General features: G+C 32.9%; 1 protein-coding gene across 1 annotated transcript; it reads left to right on the top strand.

Annotated features, from left to right (window-relative positions):
* Positions 1-13,300: 13,300 nt before the first annotated feature.
* Positions 13,301-14,964, top strand: LOC120284116. The gene is made up of 3 exons (XM_039290919.1): positions 13,301-13,669; positions 13,826-14,575; positions 14,662-14,964. The coding sequence occupies exons 1-3, from the start codon at positions 13,301-13,303 to the stop codon at positions 14,962-14,964; spliced, it is 1,422 nt and encodes a 473-aa protein (XP_039146853.1).
* The last annotated feature ends 5,300 nt before the right edge of the window (positions 14,965-20,264 follow it).

Below are 20,264 nucleotides of genomic sequence, written 5' to 3'. Positions count from 1 at the left end.
CAATTATCACCCAGCACATTAAGAAAATTTCTTCTTGTTTTTGTCTCATTATCATACCATCAAAATCAAAATCAAAAGCTAGCCGTGATTTACAAAACAAACTTGAAAAATGATGATGTTCATATGTGTTAAAGAACTCAACTCTTGATGTGTATCTGTCCTTAACATATAGCTTATCCACATTTATTTTAAAAATAATTATTGTTACTAAAGTTTTGTTTTCCTAAATCATTAAATTATTTTATTATGCTATATCTTTTTATTTATGTATTTTAAAAGTTCTATTATCTCACTTCAATTTTGGATGTGTGAATTAATCAATATATGAATATTTTTTTAAATACATGCTTATTTATATTTAATTAAAATATAAAATGAATACATAACTTATGTTATTATATCAAAATATTAAACTTTTAGTCATCCAAACACAAAAGAGTAAGGGAGATATTTCAATTTTTTTTTGGACAAAATACAAAACTTTATACTGAATATATCTAATTTTTTGCTTTTTTGAGTTATATTTTAATAATTTTCGTAATATGGGTAGACTGTTATTGCAACTATTTACACCTTACTAACTATATGTGTGTGTCACATTTGTCAAAAATAAATAAATAAAATGAAATAAAATAATTCTAGTAATTTATATCCATACAAAAATGTATGTAAAATTCCCAATTTAATTTCCAATTATCATCAGGTGAATGCCACCTTCCAGAGGTGTGAATGATTATTTTGTTTTTAACATTGGAAGTCAAATAAAAATAAGTAGGAAAAAAAAATATTCAAACCATTTATAAGAATCACTGCACATTGCAAATGTTCTATACCAATGATACGTTCATCAAAATTATCAAAAAAAAAAAATATATATATAGGAATAAAAATTCATTAAAATTTTATGAGTATTATTGTGAAAATTGTTATGTTTTAAACTGATAGTTTTGCCTTCAATTATTCAGTAATCCATGAAGCTTTGTATGTGTGGAAATTCATTAATTTTTTTAAATATTTTATTAAAAGATAAATCAACGTTTTTATTTAATAATATTCATAAAATAATTGCTTGTCATTTTTTTTGTCATGTCAGTAATGGCAGTTTGATAGGCTCCAACTTGGTGAAGATGAAAGAGATCTAGATGATGGCCCGATCTTCACGGTGTATGATTTAGATCAAGAGATAACTAGCTGTAAACAGCCGGAGATAGATGCGACCCGTACGTTGGGGAGAGACAATCCAAAGCTTCAAGAACTCCGACCTACTATCCGAACAATCGCAGAACCACAAACTGGAAACTAATCTATACAAAACGCCCAGAAGCGTAGAGCATGAATTAGGAGAAAACCGAAACTTTCCTCTCGTGAATCCAGGATAACTCACAAGAATAATGGTAGTTAGACAACTCTTATTTCGTGAATAATAATCAAAGTTCAATGCTCCAAGGGAGAAGGTACAAGGCTATTTATAGCTGACTTAAACTTGGATACAAGAAATCTATCTAATTAAAATTAGCTAAGGAATCAATCTAAAAATAGTAAATTAAAATCTGCTAGGAAAACAATCTAGAAATAGGAAAATAAAATTGGCTAGAAAATCAATCTAAATATAAGAATAGTATTCCACGATTATTGTAGCATGTGAATATGGCAGGTGCAATCTCTCCATCTTTAAACTTGGAATACTTGATTTCCTGGTTGATTGGGATTTGATTTTGTTTCCTTCTAAAAATTGGGTTGATTTGGGAAGGAGATATTTTGGGCTAAATTGTCATAAAAGGAAACCACATCTCCTTCTATTTGAGTGGGGCTAGCAAAGATGGGCACAGTTTTTTTCTTGGACTTGCACATGAGTGTAAGGCCCACATGTGGTATAGCTCCAAATGCTTCTCTCTTGCTATCCTCTTATTTGAGTAAGTTTGGAATTAAGTCCTCACTTCCGATACACCTAAGTACAATTAAGGTAGAAGAAATTGGAAATACCACCATATCAATATAATTTAAGAATAAGCTTAAGTTAGCATTCACTTGGTTTTAAATTTGTTTAGCACGGCTTCGTGTAATTGGTCTTGATATGCTTCCTCTTCTATACCAGCTGGAGTATTACCATCCGTAGGTGGTGTAGTTGGCATGGGCATGATGTCCTCATCATCCTCCACCTTGAAAAGGAGTCATCCTTGACTCATTTGAACCGAAGAAAGGTGAAAGGTTTGCAACGTTGAAAATAGCACTAACACCATTCTCGCCAGGAAGCTCGATCATATATGCATTGCCATTAATCTTCTCAAGCACCTGAAATGGTCCATGATATTGTTGTTGCAACTTGCACTTGCACTTGCACTGCACCGGAAAATGCTCTTTTCGTAAATGTATCCACACTAGGTCTCTCGGCTCAAACAACATCTTCTATCTTCCTTTGTTCGCTCGCTTCTTATACTGCTAAGTAATCTTCTTGATGTTCTCTTTTATCTTTTCATATATTTTCTTCACAAATTCAGTACGCTTCCTTGAATCCATATTAGCTTCTTCCTGCAAGGGCAAAGGTAAAAGATCTATAGGGGTGGTAGGTTTGAAGCCATATACAATTTCGAATGGACAACATTTAGTGGTTGAATGTATTGCCCTGTTATATGCGAATTCGACATATGGTAGACACTTCTCCCATATCTTTAAATTCTTCTTTAAAATTGTTCTTAATATCATGGATAGTGTGTTGTTCGCAACTTCTGTTTACCCATCTGTCTGGGGGTGGCACATAGTGGAGAGTAATAGCTTGGTTCCTAGCTTCCCCCACGAGGTTTTCCAAAAATAGCTCAAGAACTTGGTATCACGATAAGAGACAGTATAATGGAGAACTGAACCGTTACAATGTTGCTAACACGCAACGATCCACAATCATTGAGCCACTACATCTTGTATTGACTAGGGTGATGCTGTTGCTTCAACCTAAATCTCTCCACCAAGTCTAAACTAGCAATGTTATTATTGTCATTATTAACAATAATCCTACATATCTTATTCTTAATGGTGCTGTGAGTGTGGAAGATGTTATGCCGTTGTCCCTTCTCCTCTTCAACAGCATTGACATTAAGCACACGATAGGAAATAAAGCAATCTCCCACATCAGCTTGAATACCACAATCAACTTCATCCGTTGGCTCATCATTTGCATCGCCATCATCTTCGAGGCCGCTTTTGGACTCCTACTCGCCCTATTCATTAATGAGTAAGGTCCTCCTACTAGGGCACTCGGAAGCAATGTGCCCTCTCCCTTTGCACTTGAAGCACTCTATGTCGTGGTTGCGATAAGATGCCACGGTGGATGTAGAAGAAGATCTAGCTATCGAAGAAGTGGGGCGTCAATCACTGGGGCGAGACCCTGGTGAAGATGCTGATGTAGTCGACGAGCGGCCAATGGGTCCGGCAGAGATGGCTGTAGTCGGCCTAGGAGTGGCGCCACCTCCTATGGCGCCCTAAGGGCTGTACCAAGTGGGGACAATGGGACGATTGGGTAAGATGGGACCCTGATTGCCACGCTATTACTGTTTCTCTACCTTTGTTGCTTGATGTACGAGATCTTGGAGAGTGTTATAGGGGAACATCTCCATATGACCATCAATCTCAAGGTTGCAGACCACTTAAGAACCTCGATATTTTGCCTCCGCACTTTCTTGCATGTTGGTACGGATCATCAAGGCCTCTATCTCCTTATAATACTCGTCGACAATTCTTGTAACTTAAACAAGTTGTTGTATCTTGTTATATAGATTTCTTTGGAAGTGTGGTTGAACAAAGTGGTGTCGCATAGCCCACTTCAAAGCATTTCATGTGCGAATATAGCCTTTACCTGCATAGAGTCTGTCTTCATGTAACTAGTTCTACTATGTTAGTGCATAATCGGTGAATACAAGAGAGGTTAGGTTTACCCTTTTTCTCATCAGAAAAACCATGGATCTTGAAATTTTGATCACATCTCGCCTCCCACTCCAAGTAAACTTTGGGATCCACTTTGCCGCTGAACAGTGGTATGCTCATCTTGATCTTCACCATACGATCAGGGTCTTCTCTATCTCGGTGATCCCGGGGTAGGCCTTTATTACCGTAGTCATTATCACTGTGTGGAAATTGCTGGTGTCCATAACCAACATGACCAAGGTCACGATGGTCATGATGATCGTCAAGCCCACCTCAGGTGGCACACGCTCGGCGAGGGCTCGGTCAAGAGTCTCACACAAGGTATCTTGCATGATCTTCTATATCTCCTCTTGTACTGACATAATCGATACTCGCAGCTCACGCTGAAAGTGACTAACAAATGCATCATACTCTGCCCATGTGATGGGTACATTTGTAGCATGGCTTGAACCAATAGGGCCATCATCATGACAACTAGCTTTTGAACCTACCATGTTAGTGGATCTGAAGAAAAATAAGTATATATGTGGATCACACAAATCTTACCTCAACCAAAGTTCTTATGCCTTCTCGTCGGATCACGGTTGTACCAGGTGGTTGTTTTCTATATGTGATTAAGCGATTGAATAACAGGAGTCGAAAGAACTAGCTTTGGATTTTAGATGAGTGTGGTTGGTTAAAACAAGATGGATATAGTACTGAAATCTAGTAGGTGCAACAAAAGTAATAATCTAATGAAAAATAGTATCTAGATTACTGGAAACTCCAATCTAATTTTTTTTATAATGCCCTTTCTTGACCTTTCTTTCTTTCTTTCTTTTTGTTTTTGTCCTTTTTTTTAGATGGCCATGAACTAGAGGAAAATGAACAGATTATAAACTCAAAATACAATACTAAAGTAGCAGTACTAATGCAAGGGCTAGGTAATGTCTTTTGGTTATTTTTAGGTTTGTGGACTGTGTGACTAAAAAAATATGAAACAACTGGGATTGAATCAAAAGGCTAATATAGTAATAACGTATCCTACCATATCATCAGAGGCTCTGCATCCTTAAACTTGGAATATTTGATTTCCTGATTGATTCGGATTTGATTTTGTTTCCTTCCAGAAATTGGGTTGGTTTGGCAAAGAGATATTTTGGGTTGATTTGTCATTAAAAAAAACCACATCTCCCTCTATTTGCATAGGGCCAGCGAAGATAGGCACAGTTTCCTTCTTGGGTGTACATGTGAATGTGAGACCCACATGTAGCGTAGCTCCAAATGCTTCTATTTTGCTATCCTCTTGTTTGACTAAGTCTGAAATTATGTCCTCACTTTCAGTACACCTAAGTACAATTAAGGTACAAGAAATTGGAACACCACCATATCAATATAATTTAAGAATAAGCTTAAGTAAGCGTTCACTTGGTTTTGGATTTGTTTAGCACGGCTTCGTGTAATTGGTCCTTGATATGCTTCATCTTCTATATCTACTAAAGTATTACCATCTGTAGGTAATGTAGTTGGCATGGGCGTGATGTCCTCATCACAGTTTGAGGAAATAATAGATAGAGTGTTGGAATTTTAATAAATTTAAAATATATGATTTAATTAGGAAAATCGTTCAATTTCATTATGAAGTGGTAAAGTAAAAGAAACATAAAATGTCTGAATGTTTTTTTTTTAAATTGATTCTAGAAAATCCTTTATGTGGCACTTCCGTACTTAATCTACCTCGGGGTTTAATTTTGACTATAAAGAAAAAAAATTATTATGAAGATTATTTAAATCTTATTTTAAATTTTTTCACAAAATTCTAATTCCTCAATCTCGTACCTAAATAAATAAGAAAAAAAATGACATGGTTTTTGAACTAGGCCTGTCTGGGTAGCCCAAAAGTATGGCATAATCCGTACAATATTCCATAATTTAACATTTTATGAGAATTATCCCATATGGGTTGTTTGGGTACTTAATTTAGACTATAGAATTACTACATAATATGGGTGTTATGGCATAAAAAAATATTCCATTCAAAGTGGAATATTTTCTCATTGTAAAGTGTGGCTTTACAAAATGAAGAGATGATGTTTGGCAGCTTGGCTTCTACCATATTTCTTTCTCCACTACCTTATCTCTCCAACTGAAATGCAATGGAGAGATTTTCTCGCCACCGATCACCCATTTCAATGGCGTCGATCACCCGATTGTACGACGCCGATCCTAAGAATTGACTCAATAAGGCACACCAAGTCATTACTTGTGTCGTCAATATGTGAGTATCTCATTGAATTTCATTTCTCATTTGTGATTTGAAACATTCGATTGGTGGACATTTGTTAGATATAGTCATTAGGGGTTTGTTAACAAAACACTTATTCTGTAGAAATAAAATATGCTACAATTTCTGTAATAATCACTTGGACTTCTTACATAGAAAAATTATACCATAATTTTTTATTTTGTAACCAAACAGTTAGTATTTTAATATTGGATAAAGAAAAGGGGGTTGTCATGCCATCCATGTATTCATGGAAGGAGCAAAATAAATGCAGTGGTACAGTTACTTTAAATTTATTTATTTAGGCCATCTTCAACCCAAAACTCTATATTTGAAGCTTTAGTATAAAAAAATCCATCTTCTACAATGAAAGTTTCTCCAACTAGTATTTCTATAACTCTAAAATAGAATATTCTAAGAATATTCTTCCCACTTCACAATTTATATATTCCTACCATCAGCAAATTGAATTAACTTTAATTCCTTTTCACTTTTAACCATTGAATATAAATATTGGTGGAAGTGGTGAAAGCATGGCAGACTATTAGCCACATCTACTTTCAACTTCATTAGTTGTATTTTGGGTGTTGTAGTTTTTTTATTGCTATCGATGATAATCTATGTTAGGACTATTTTCTATGTTTTTTTATTTTTCATGTATTTTTTTTAATTTTAATGAATTTATATTTCTTGTATTATTTTCTTCAATTTTTATTTCTTATAAATTAAAAAATATAACTTAAATTATAAGTTATTAATTTGATTAAAATATGAAATTATAAATATAAATTTTATAATGAAAACAAAAAAACAAAAAAAAACGTGCCATAGTGATACGCAGTTTTTTGCGCATCACTGTAGTAAATCCGTTGGAGCACACCGTGCCCTAAATCTAGTGATTTTATTCAATTCTAAAGATGAGTTGGAGAAGCCCTTATCTAAAATGATGCTCAAAATAAAATTTCAAATATTATTATATATTTTTTCCCATTTCCAAATAAATTATAAAAAATCATCGTTGAATTATTTTGCGGACTAATATTATTAAAAAGACCATTATCATGTCTATTACATGCATGTGACATATTAGGTCATTTATGGAATAGATATTTTTTTAGTTAACCATGTTGTAGGTCTTTGGATCCATTCTTCAAACTTGTCCAAATCAACCCATTAGGCTTGTGCCCACCCAAAATATGACATATTAATATATATATATATATATATATATATATATTTTTATATATATATATATATATATATATATATATTTTTAAGATGTGTTTGTAATGATGTGTGAAAAAGTTAAAGAGAAAAGATTCAACGAATCCTAGCACCCTTTTATAGCAGAAGAACAAATATTTAAATTTCATCGTCTATGGGAGGAAGAAAAAATTAGATCTCTAATGGCCAATATCCAAGTTTTACGATTTATTATGTTGGTTTGTAATATATCTCATATATTACGAAAAACTTCAAACGATTATTAGTTTGTAAATATTTCCTAAAAAATGCATATAACACCTAAAATATATTAGAAGGAAAGAAAAAAGAGTTATAATTAAAATCTAGGACACACACAAAAAATAGAGACCAGATGATTAAGTGACCTTCGATTGAAAGGAGAGAAGGTGATAAAGCTAGAACTTTTCAATAACAACCAAAAAAGAAATTAATTACCATGGCCACTTTGTCTATAGTAAGTTTTAAAAATATCTTGTCGTGTCCACTGTTAGATGAGAACTCCTACTAAAAAACGTTATATAACCTTATCCCACAATCTCTATCGTAAGTCTTTGGTTTAATTCTCTGAATTGTCCTTTTACTTTTCAAACATGCCCTTTGAGTCCCTATACTTTAAACTGTAATTTTTTTAGTCCCACTATTGCTTAAATTGAGTCATGTTTGTCATTCTAAACCCTAAACCCTAGCCCTAATAGGGACTAACATGACTTAGTTTAATCAGTAGTGGGACTAAAAGGTTAAAGTTTAAAGTATAGGACCCAAAGGGTATGTTTGAAAAAGTAGAGAGATTATTAAGAGAATTAAACCTAAGTCTTTTCAAACTTTTAAGCTATTGAAAGGTTTGCTACACATGTTTCTAATGGAACAAAGGATTAAACAAGAAACACCGACTCTTCGTTCCATCAACACGATGTTTGTTTGTTTGGTTTTTATCAAAATAAGAAACTAAGCTGTCAAGGAAGAATACACAAATCTCGACGGAGTAAGTAAGGATGGGGTCCATGCACATATAAATGTTAGAATCACCAACACACAACCACTACTCACATTTCCAAAAAATATACCCTTAATCGTAATTCAAACTCTCACTATTTGTGAAGGGTTCTAACCATACCCAACTACCAATGAATCACTTACTCGTTGACTAAAAGGATGGTTCCTTGGGCTATCCTCTTGTGGCAAGTGTCGTGAGTAATAAGCGAGGATGGGTAGTGAAGAGGTGGGCATGGCCTTTTTTGGCCCTGCCAGGCTAAATCCACCAGGTTAATGACCCGTAGCCGCTGTACTGTAGTGGGCCTGGTTACGAGTTAAAGGTTTATAACCTATGGGCTGGCGGGTTGGTCCATCGGGCTGGCGCCAACCCAATGGTTTTTCTTTTAATTTAAATATTTCAAGATAAAAATTTAAAAATAGGCCCATGCACTTAGGTTATAGAAACTTAATTACAGGGGTTGGAATATTTATATATAAATATACAATAAGCAATGGATGTTCGCTTTAATAAAAAAAATTTCTCCTAAATATTGAAATACAAGTATTCATGAGGATTAGATTCGTGTTTATATTCAACAATAAAAATTAGAGTTAAGAAGTCCTGAAGTTAGTTATTTTTCTCACTAATAATATGATGAGTCAGGCCAGTTTTAATAAAAATGGCAAAATTATAATAATTTTTAAATAATTAATTTTATTAAATAATAAATTATATAATAAAAAAAAAAAAATATATATAACATTATTAATAATTACAATAAATAAAATATTCACCATAAAAACATTTAAATATTTGAAATCTATCTTTAATCCATTTTTCAATTTCATGCATAGAAAAAACCCTTAATGATATTGTAAGATTATGTTGATAACATAAAAATAAATAAAAATAATATTATTTTTTAAAAAAATATGAATTGTGATTGTCAACTTTGATTTAAAGTAGGAGAAATATATAGATTTTAATTTCTCTTATATTAAAAAAGATACACAAATATTTTAATTTAATTTGCTTTGATTAGGAAACAAATTAAATGAAGGGTTTTTAATTTATTTTGAGTTATTATAAATCATTTTGATTTGTCTCAAAATTTATTAAGATTTTTTAAAATTTATTTAACAAAAATCAGTTAACTATTACCTATTTTTAAACTTTTTTTCTAAAATAAAAAAAAAAGCTCCAGAATAAGCATGTAGCCATTGGCCATCACACACTACATTGTCTTTAATAACTATGCCAAATCTTCTGAACAACAATAAATGTAACAACAATTTATATTGAAACAAATATTAAAAAAACCCCAAACTTGTTCTGAATCTTCTCACGATCTTCTATTGATCATAATGTAGCATAACGGTTCACTAACCACCTTTATATTATTTTATTATTATTTCAATTCTTTTTTTAAAATTTTTTTCATTTTTCCTCTATATAGAGGCTATTATCACCAATAAATTTCATACCAAGCATTTGTTTTCTCAATTTTTATCAAATTGTCAAGTTTTTCTAAGTACTCCCAATCTCTTTTTTCTACTAAAAACGTGAAAATTACTAAAGTTAGATTTTTTATTTTATATTTTTTTAATGAATTACATATTAATAATTATTTTGTTTAGTAAATTCATCTCACTACTACAATTTTACTTGCCATGATTAATTATTTTAATTTTTAATTATTCTAGAGTAATTTAATAAGATTGCTTTTATATTTTCCTTGTTATTTGATTTAGTGTTAATTTACTTTGTTTACTAGCATTTTTTTTTAATTTTATGTTTAATAAATGATGTTTAATGTTTAAATTATTTTTTGTTTGATATTTAATTTTGCTTATGTTTAATTAGTATCATTTGAACCTTTTAAAGTTATATATATTTAATGTTGTTTACTTATTTTGTTATTAAGCTAAATTTTATTTATTTATTTATTTTTGCATATAATTCCCCGTGACTTTATAGCCCTAAAAATATTTAATTTTGTGAGTTTTATTTTCAGTTTAATTTTATTTATTTGGTAAGTTTATTTTTTCCATAATTGTTTTGAAAGGTGTCATTTTAATAATTTTGTATTTGGTAATTTATTTGGTAATTTCCACAGGCTTCACCGCAAGTTTTTGTAGTCAAGAAAGAGAACCACCTGCTCACAAAAAATAAAAATAAAAAAATCAAACAAAGAAAATATCAAAGAAAGCATAGTACTTTCAGTCACAGCCACTGAAGCATTGTATTTAGATTTTTTTTTTAATTATTTCATTTTGTTTTTAAATTTTTCTTATAATTATTGGCATTGTGTATTTTTTATTATGTTTGTTATTTCATTCTTTATATAATTTTGTAATAATTGTTATTTTAATTATTTTATTTACCTATTATTTTAGTTTTTCATTGATTTTATTTTGTCAACTTTAAAAAAATTAAAATGACATAATGTGATGAAAGCTCGAAGGGAAAGAGTCATCGGTTCGGCCTCGTTACCTACCCAAGAGAGCAATGAATGGTAAAAATATGAAAGTCCGGCCGAGAAGCCTACACCATATACTTGGCCTTCAAAGACTGGAGGAGCAAATCCAACGGCAGGATCTACCCATAAATCTGACATTTTTAAAGTGCATTTTACAAAAATATATAATAATGAGTGTAGCCCATGCTAAACGTAATTATTGTTGTTAGTTCCGGATGGGTAGTGGTGTGATAATTTTTCTCTCAATCCACTAAAAAAAGAAAAGGAAAGAAGAGTTACAATACTCACTTTTTTTCACAACAAAAAATAATCCTCTCTAGATTGCCTGATGCTCATTTTTCTCAACCCACTCACTGGGAGCTCATCCTAAATCTCAAAGCAGGGTATCTTATATGGACATCCCTACGCCCCATTAAACTTTCCTCTTTTAGAACATAATTGCGTATATACCCCTGAAAAATATAGATAATTACGGATTTGCCTCTACCGTTTGATTCCGTTAACAGAAATTAATTAACTTTATTAACTATAGTTATAATCTTGATTAAGATATATAAAATGTCTAAAATAACCTTCTATAACTTTACCAATAATATCAGATCTCTTCTCATCTTTCTCTTTCTTTCTCTCTCTTTCTCTATTCCTCTCCCGTTCAGCCCGACTATGACTGTTCTTGGGATTTTGCCGTACAGAAAAACCACTGATGTTCATCTTCTTCCCTAAGGATGAGAGATTCAAACCGTAGCCTTTGAATTTTTCGCAGCCCTCCCTAATTTTCATCAATATTCTTCCTTAGCGATCGGCTCAGCTCTTTTGAGGGGCTTGTTGCGAACTTCGACCATAATCCCTTCCGTGTTGACCTCATGGTAAGAGATCTTGTTCTTTGTTTCTTTGTTTTCTACTCCTTGCGCTTTCTAGGGTTTCCTAACTTTCTCATGCTCCGTGAGTTCTTTGATGGTTGTATTTTCACCCTCGACTTCTTGTGAGTTAATTCTTGTGTTTGTCGCAGTTTTCGTCGGTTAACTCCTTCAATTTATTTTGAGATTTAAGCATCAGGTGCAGCATAAAGTTGAGATTTTGGAGAATCTTGAATTTTGTTGTTGTCTTTCGATTTCCTTGTTGCTTGAAGTGTGCTGATGTTTGTACTGTTACTCACCGGTTTTTGTTCTTCTCTTCGTTGTCAGTCTAATTTTGGGCTTGGGCTATCATTTGTTAATTCGTCGGTCATTTCCTTGGTAGATTTGATTGTATTAGCTGAAGATTTTATTTAAAGTTTGAATCTTTTGGAGATTTTTATCAGCCTGTGTTGGGTTATGATGACACAACTGGTGTTTCCTGATTGTAGCTTAAGTGGTGGATCTATTGACACCTGATTTTTGGTTCATTGTCTTGGTATTTTAGGATTATAAATGGAATAAGGTCAGGGGTCTTGGGCTAACTTCTTGCTCTGGTTATTACTTTCAATAGTTCTTTAGTTTAAGTGTGCCAATTGTGTTAACGGTCTTTGTATTGTCTACATGCTTGGTATTGTCCATATTCTCTGTATTGTTAATTTTCCGATCACGTCATTATTAGTCATGACAGTACTTATTTGGTTCAAAGTCCTGGTGGAATTCTCTCATATTAACTACTTAATTTCCTTGTTGCGATAGATAACGTGAGTTGCCCTAATGTTTTCTGATGCTAATTCTTAGTGTTCAGCTCTGCAATAATGTTACAAAATAAAGTTGTTTTCTGATGCTAATATTTTAAAGTCTATTTGTTCTTTTCCTCTATGGCAGATATAATCCAAGCCATTTATGAAGTAGAGGGTTGGTCCAATTTCATCAATTAGGATGTCCGAGCATTGGATGAGGTTTGTTTTACATACTAAATGATGCCTTTGAAGAATTAAAGGGCTGGTTCCTGGTTCCTGGTTCCTGGTTCCTCTTCAGTTTACAACAATGTGGTATTTTTTGCTTTTTTTTTTCTTTTGCTGAAATGTTTTCCTACTTTGGTTTAGGTTGTAAGTTCTTTAAAAAATTCCAACAATTTTTATTTCTTGCAGTGATAATGTCAACAGTGTGTACAAGTTGACATTCAAGTATGGTGGATACTTCAAGGAAATTAAAGGCACTACAAGATTGAAGTATCATTTGGGAAAACAAAAATCAATTACTATAGATGCCGATTTATACAACAAAATGAATATGGAAGAAGATCTATCTCAATTCTACAGTTGGGGGTTGAATCAAATACCAATGTTTTGGAGTGTGACAAGACAAAACAGTCAGAAGTTATTTGTTGAAATCAAAAGAGAAGAAGATCTCACCAACATGTTTAATGAGTATAAGGACTTAAAGAAGTGTGAGATTTATGTAACATTGGTTGATGCAACACCATGTTTTGTACAGGAGGGTGGGAAAGGGCCACTAATTTAGAAGTAATGGATGGGAGAGAAACTCAAAGTTGTGCTTCTAATGACAGACCAATTCCAGCTCAAGCAAGCATTGATGCAAATCATGAAAACATCAATATAGTGCATGAAGAAGATTGTGGTCAAGATGATGACTTGGTTGAGCAGATTGACAGTGAAACTAGCTACCATTCATTGTATAGCAGTGAATCAGGTGATGAATCAGGTGATGAATCCGGTGCTAAGGAAGACCAAATTCAGATTGATGGTGAAAACCCAAGTATAAAGATCGGCTCCTTGTTTGTTGATTGTTATCAATTCCGAAGGGCACTTGAACAGTACTCCATCCTTAGGGAGTTTTCCATTAAGTACATCAAAAGTGATCGATCAAGAGTGACGGTAAGGTGTGCAGATTATAAATGCTCTTGAAGGGTCCATGCATCAATTGTTCGAGAGCAAAGTGTATTCTAAGTAAGAACAATTATTATTTACTTATTGCTACTTAATTTTGCAATACACATTAACTAGCAATTAATATGCATTAATATCTTGTAGGTAAAGACAATGCAATATGAACACTCTTGTTGCTCAATAAACAAATGTGGGAATCAAATGGCTACCCAACATTGGATTGCAAGTAAGGTTTGTGATTGGCTTCAACAGGAAGGTGATTTATCTGGCAAGGAGTTAAGAAGAAGGCTAAATGAAAAGTATAATGTGGATCTACCATATCATCGGGTTTGGAGGGGGAAAGAAGAAGCTGTGTCTACCATACATGGTAATTGGGAGGATTCCTATATGAAGATCACAGATTTCAAGGATGAGTTGATGAGAAGGAATCATGGCAGTATAGTAAAAATTGACAAAGAATCAAATGAGGGAAAATCACATTTCAAGAGGATGTTCATATGTCTAGGACCGTGCAGTACAGGGTTTCTTTTGGGGTGTAGACCTTTCTTGGGATTTGATGGATGTCATCTCAAAGGCAAATACAAAGGAGTAATGGCAGCAACTAGTGCTATTGATGGATGTAATCGACTCTTTCCAGTTACTTATGGCATATTAGAGTCGGAAAACATTAAGTCCTGGACATGGTTCTTGAATGGCTTATATGAGGCAATAAGTTTGCCTAATGGTTTGGTACTTGCATCTGATAGGCAAAAGGATCTTAAGGAAGCTATTTGTAGGGTTTATCCATCTGTGGAGCATAGAACATGTGTGGGCCACATGTATAAAAATTTCAAGAAGAAATTCCGTGGGGAAAGTCTACAAAGAAGCGTTTGGGTTGTTGCAAGATCATACACAGTTAGAGGTTACAATACAGCTATAGAAGACATCAAATCAATTAATATCAGTGCTTATAATTGGATAGAAGACTTAGGGAAAAACAGGAGATATGGAGTAGATCACAGTTTAGTACTGTTTGCAAATGTGAATACATCACAAATAACATATCTGAGTCATTCAATGCATGGGTTGTAGAAGCCAGGGAATGGCCTGTTTTAGATCTTTTAGACACAATCAGACAGAAGATAATGGTGACCATGGATAAAAGAAGAAGAATGACAACAAAATGGAAGGATGATATTGTGCCATCTGTGAAGAAATATGTAAGGAACCTATCTACAGGATTGGCATCATATAAGGTACAACGTTGTAGTGATTCAAAGGCTGAGGTCTCTTATAAAGGATAGAGGTGTGAAGTTCTATTGATTGATGGAATATGCAGTTGTAGAAAGTGGCAAGTCTCTGGAATACCTTGTGTACATGCTATGACATTCATCTTTTCTATCAGAGGTGCAAAATGGGAAGAATATGTTGATTTATATTTTTCAGTGGAGAAAACTAGGGTTGCTTAGAAGTTGGAGATTGCTCCTATGCCTGACATTAACCAATGGACTTGTAATGGTCAATTGGATGGTTTACTTCCTCCATTGTCAAGGAGACTAGCTGGAAGACCGAAGAAAAATAGGATAAGGGATGCAGATGAGATAAAGTCAGGGAGACATAAATGTGTTAGGTGTGGTGGATTTGGTCATCAAGCAAGAACTTGTAAAGAGCCGGAACATTCAACAAATCCATCAACAAGTAGCTCCCAACAAACCCAAGGAAGGTATTGAAAATTATATAAATGTTCTACTTGATTAATTTAAATTGTTTTTAATTTTGTTTGAAGTTTTGTAATCTATGTTAAAGTTGCCCTCTTATTAATCAATTAGTTGTTTGTTAAGTTACTAATCAAGTTTAATTTAAAATTGTAAGGGAAGTGGCAAGCCTAGAAAAACTCCAAGAGATAAAGAGATCCATGTTTAAATGATGTTTGTATGGGGAAGAGGCAAGTTGCCCTCTTATTAATCAATTAGTTGTTTGTTGATGTGTTTGTATGGTTATAAATGATGCTCATATAATCTATTTTTGCTAATTTTGAAGGTTTGGCTACAAATATTGGAGCTTTAGGATTGTACTAGACTCCATTTTGATATTTGGTTATAAACATGTTCATGTGAACATGTAAACTTTTAATAATTAGCAAACATTTTGTGAACATATTGATGTGTTTGTATGGTTATAAATGATGCTCATATAATCTATTTTTGTTAATTTTTCAGGTTTGGCTACAAATATTGGAGTTTTAGGATTGTACTAGACTCCATTTTGATATTTGGTTGTAAACATATTCATGTGAACATGTAAACTTTCAATGGTTAGCAAACATTTTGTGAACATATTGATGTGTTTGTATGGTTATAAATGATGCTCATATAATCTATTTTTGTTAATTTTGCAGGTTTGGCTACAAATATTGGAGCTTTAGGATTGTAATAGACTCCATTTTGATATTTGATTGTAAACATGTTCCTGTGAACATGTAAACTTTTAATAGTTAGCAAACATTTTGTGAACATATTGATGTGTTTGTATGGTTATAAATGATGCTCATATAATCTTTTTTTGTTAATTTTGCAGGTTTGGCTACAAATATTGGAGCTTTATAATTGTAATAGACTTGATTTTGATATTTGGTTGTAAACATGTTCATGTGAACATGTAAACTTTTAATGGTTAGCAAACATTTTATGAACATGTTGATGTGTTTGTCTGGTTAACTTTATGATTGTAATAGACTCCATTATGATAATTTTTAACTATTTTAAATTTTAGATTTTTAAAGGGGTCTTCATAAATGGTCATTTTACAATAATTTTTTTTAAGGGTATATACATGTAGATCAATATATTTAATGGTGTATTTCTCATTTAGGTTTTTATCAAAATTTTTTTTAAGGGTATATACATGTAGATCAATATATTTAATGGTGTATTTCTCATTTAGGTTTTTATCAAAATTTAAATGATGAAGTGATATATTTGGAACTATAATAGGATGATATAATTGCACACAAAAAATAATTGTTTTTAACTATTTTAAATTTCAAATTTTTAAAGGGGGTATTCATAAATGGTCATTTTACAATAAATTTTTTTTGAAGGGTATATATGCAAATAGTATAATGGTCATTTTATATATTTTCTGTTTGTTAAGAGATGGGTTTTCAGTTAATTTGAAGCCCGGGGGTATATATGTAATTCTATGTATTATTCAGGGGTATGTATGCAATTATCTTTTATTTAGTGGCAAATATGAAATTTTAAAATTATTCAAGGGTACACCTGCAAAAACCCTTAAATTTATTGTTGTTCAGAAGCGTTGCCATAGTTATTGAAGACAAATAGACATTGTAGTGTGATGGCTCGTGACCACATGCTTATTGTGAAGCATTTTTTTATTTTTAAAAAAAGTTTAAAAAATAGGTAACATTTAACTTATTTTTGTTAAATACATTTTAAAAAAATCTTAATAAATTTTGAGACAAACAAAAATAATTTATAATAACTCAAAATAAATTAAAAAGCCTACATTTAATTTGTTTCCTAATCAAAGTGAATTAAATTAAAATGTTTATGCATCTTTTTTTAATATAAGAGAAATTAAAATTCATATATTTCTCCTGCTTTAAATCAAAGTTGACAAGCACAATTCATAATTTTTAAAAAAAATAATATTACTTTTATTTATTATTATGTTATCAACATAATCTTATAATATCATTAAGGTTTTTTTTTTTGCATGAAATTGAACCATGGATTAAATATCGATTTCAAATCTTTAAATGTTTTTAGAATGAATATTTTATTTTATTGTAATTATTAATAATGTTTTATATATTTTTTTATTTATATTATATATGTTAGTTTCGGTGATGTGGTTTTGTGGTTTAGTGAACACTCAAAACACTCAAAGAAAAACTCACACAAACCAAGCAAGAAGGAGACACACAAGATTGGTAACCCAGTTCGGCGTCCACTTGCCTACGTCTGGGGGGCCAAGCCTGGAGATAAATAATCCACTAAAAGAGGTAAAAATATATGACTACAAACACTTATTACTCACACTCTCAACAATAAAGATCACTACCCTCTCTAGATTGTCTAGTGCTCACACACTCTCCTCCACGAGTCACACTTACAATCTACGAGCAAGGTAGCTTATATAGACGCCTCAACGTCCCAAATATAGCACATACCTCTTTTAGAATCTCCGCGGCTACTAATTTCAAGGTTGTCAGACCCGGCCCGGGCAATGACCCGGCTAAGCCCAGGAGTCAGGGGTCAATGGGTTTGACCGGGTCAAAACGGGGTTAAACCGGGGTCAATAATTAAATATAAAAAATATTATAATAATTAATAATGAGCAAATATAATATTAAACCCATAATTATATTATAAAAACCTACTCAAATTTAATATTTAAATTGATAAATGACCTTATATACAGTAGAGTTTTCTAATTATGTCATTTATTTTTACATTTTTTAAATATTTACAAATTTAATATATTAATATATAATTATCGAACTTCTCTCGGTGTTATTTATTTATTTATTTGTTTATTGGTTGATTTTTGTTAAAAATAAATAAAGAAATTTAAATTCACTAATTCTTATATCTCAATTGAGTTTTTTTATTTTTGTTTTTAAATTTTTCTTATATTTTTTTATTTAATTAGAATACTTTAATTTTATATTTTTATAATAAAATTACACTTATTTATTGTTTTATTTTCTTATTAAATTAAATTTTTTAGAAAGTATTTACATAACACATTAATATATTTTATTTTTAAATGTTAATTTTTGGTGGTATGTTTATTATATATATATATATATATATATATATATATGTATATATTGTAATTCTATTTATTGATTATAAATTATAAATTAATATTAATAAATATACACGATTTTGTGGTTTCTAATGAGAAAATAATAATAACATATTAAATATTGTAAAAGAAAATTAAACATTGTGACCCGATTGACCCGGCCGGGTCAACCGGTTCCCGGTTGAACCGCCCGGGTCACCGGGTTAACACCGGGTTTTTTAATACTCGGGTCAATAGGGTATACCCGGGCCGGCCACATGGCTGGTTCCCGGTTTTTCCGGTTGAACCGGCCGGGCTGGTCCGGGTCTGACAACCTTGAATAATTTAAAACCTTCCGAAATTAGCTGTTGCAACTCCTGTTCTAACATAAGTTGCAACATGGCCCTGACTGCTGACTTGACTGAGTTCTGGTTACGTTGCGGACGACCTCATGACCCATCAACCTCCCGGTCATGCTTAGTTCGAGTCGATGCAGCCAAATCTCTCGATCCTGACTGCCGGCAACTAGCCTACCTCCTCAGTTCCTCATCACGCAGTCCCCTCGCAAGGGGCGCACGTCCTTGTGCGTCTTCCATGAAACTTGCCAAACATAGTCTTCAATCTTCCAAGTTTGGTCTTCAAAGATTCTCCAAACTTGATCTTCAATTCACCCAAGTTTGGTCCTCAAATCTTCCCAATAATAGATCTTCAATCAATCAATTCAATCATCAAGGATTCTTCAAATCATATCTCCTTCATTCATACCATGAATAGATATTTCTTCAAATAAGCTCCACCATATTTAGTCTTCAATCACATCTCTCTAAGTATGGTCTTGATATGATCTTGTCTTCAAGTTGAACAAGTTACCATGAATAATACCACCAAGATCTTCAAGATATTTGGCCCCATGTTGTAGACTTAGTAAAAATAGCTCCACCATAATTAAGATGATTTGCCTTGCACCCCAAGTCTCCTTGCCATGTCACCATACTCTCCATGTCATCAATTATGCCTTGTCACCATGGTTGCCACGTCATCTGCCTTGGTGTCAAATCATGCCAATAAATAGTGCGGTTGCACTAACAATATAATTTATGGAAAATTAATTATAAATTTATGAAGGTTTCAAAACATCCCAGACAGATCCTCTAACATTTGAATTTGCCATACATTCCTTTTTTTCTGACAGCTTACTTTTCAATCCATGCAGCTAGAGGTGGGCACGACCGGTTAACCGGGACCGCCGGACATGACCAAGTGGTTCCAGGCTGGCTTTTGACAGACCCGGAACTGGTCCATCCCACCTTCTAACCCGCCGAGCCGGTTTGGCCCGGCAGACCCAATGGGTTCGGGTCACACCAAAGGATGACCCGTACCCGGCCCGGGCCTCCTCCCATAGCCGGTGGGCCAGCCCGCCGAGTTTTATTAATTTTAATAATTTGGTATTTTAAAATATTAAAACTAATATAAAATGTTTTTAAAAAAATTGGACTAGTTGTGAATATGTCACTTGTTTTTATAGGAGGCTATCATGGTAGTTTTAGAAGATTACAATAAAACCACCACTAGTAGCTCAGTTGGTTAAAATAGTGTTAAAGGCTTTTGGTGTCTAAGGATGTAAATGGGACGGGGATTCCCCAAAATAACCACCATCCCCTCTCCTCCCGACGGGGCGAGGAACGGGGGAAAATCCCTCCCCGCCTCACGGGGCGGGGCGGGGGCAGGGAAGGCATTCCCCGCCCCGCTCCCCATGGGGATCCCCGCAGGGATTCCCCTATTTTTAATT

Source organism: Dioscorea cayenensis, chromosome 19 (genome assembly GCF_009730915.1).
Source record: "Dioscorea cayenensis subsp. rotundata cultivar TDr96_F1 chromosome 19, TDr96_F1_v2_PseudoChromosome.rev07_lg8_w22 25.fasta, whole genome shotgun sequence".
Classification (NCBI taxonomy): domain Eukaryota; kingdom Viridiplantae; phylum Streptophyta; class Magnoliopsida; order Dioscoreales; family Dioscoreaceae; genus Dioscorea; species Dioscorea cayenensis.
This window is presented reverse-complemented; position numbering and strand designations above follow the sequence as displayed.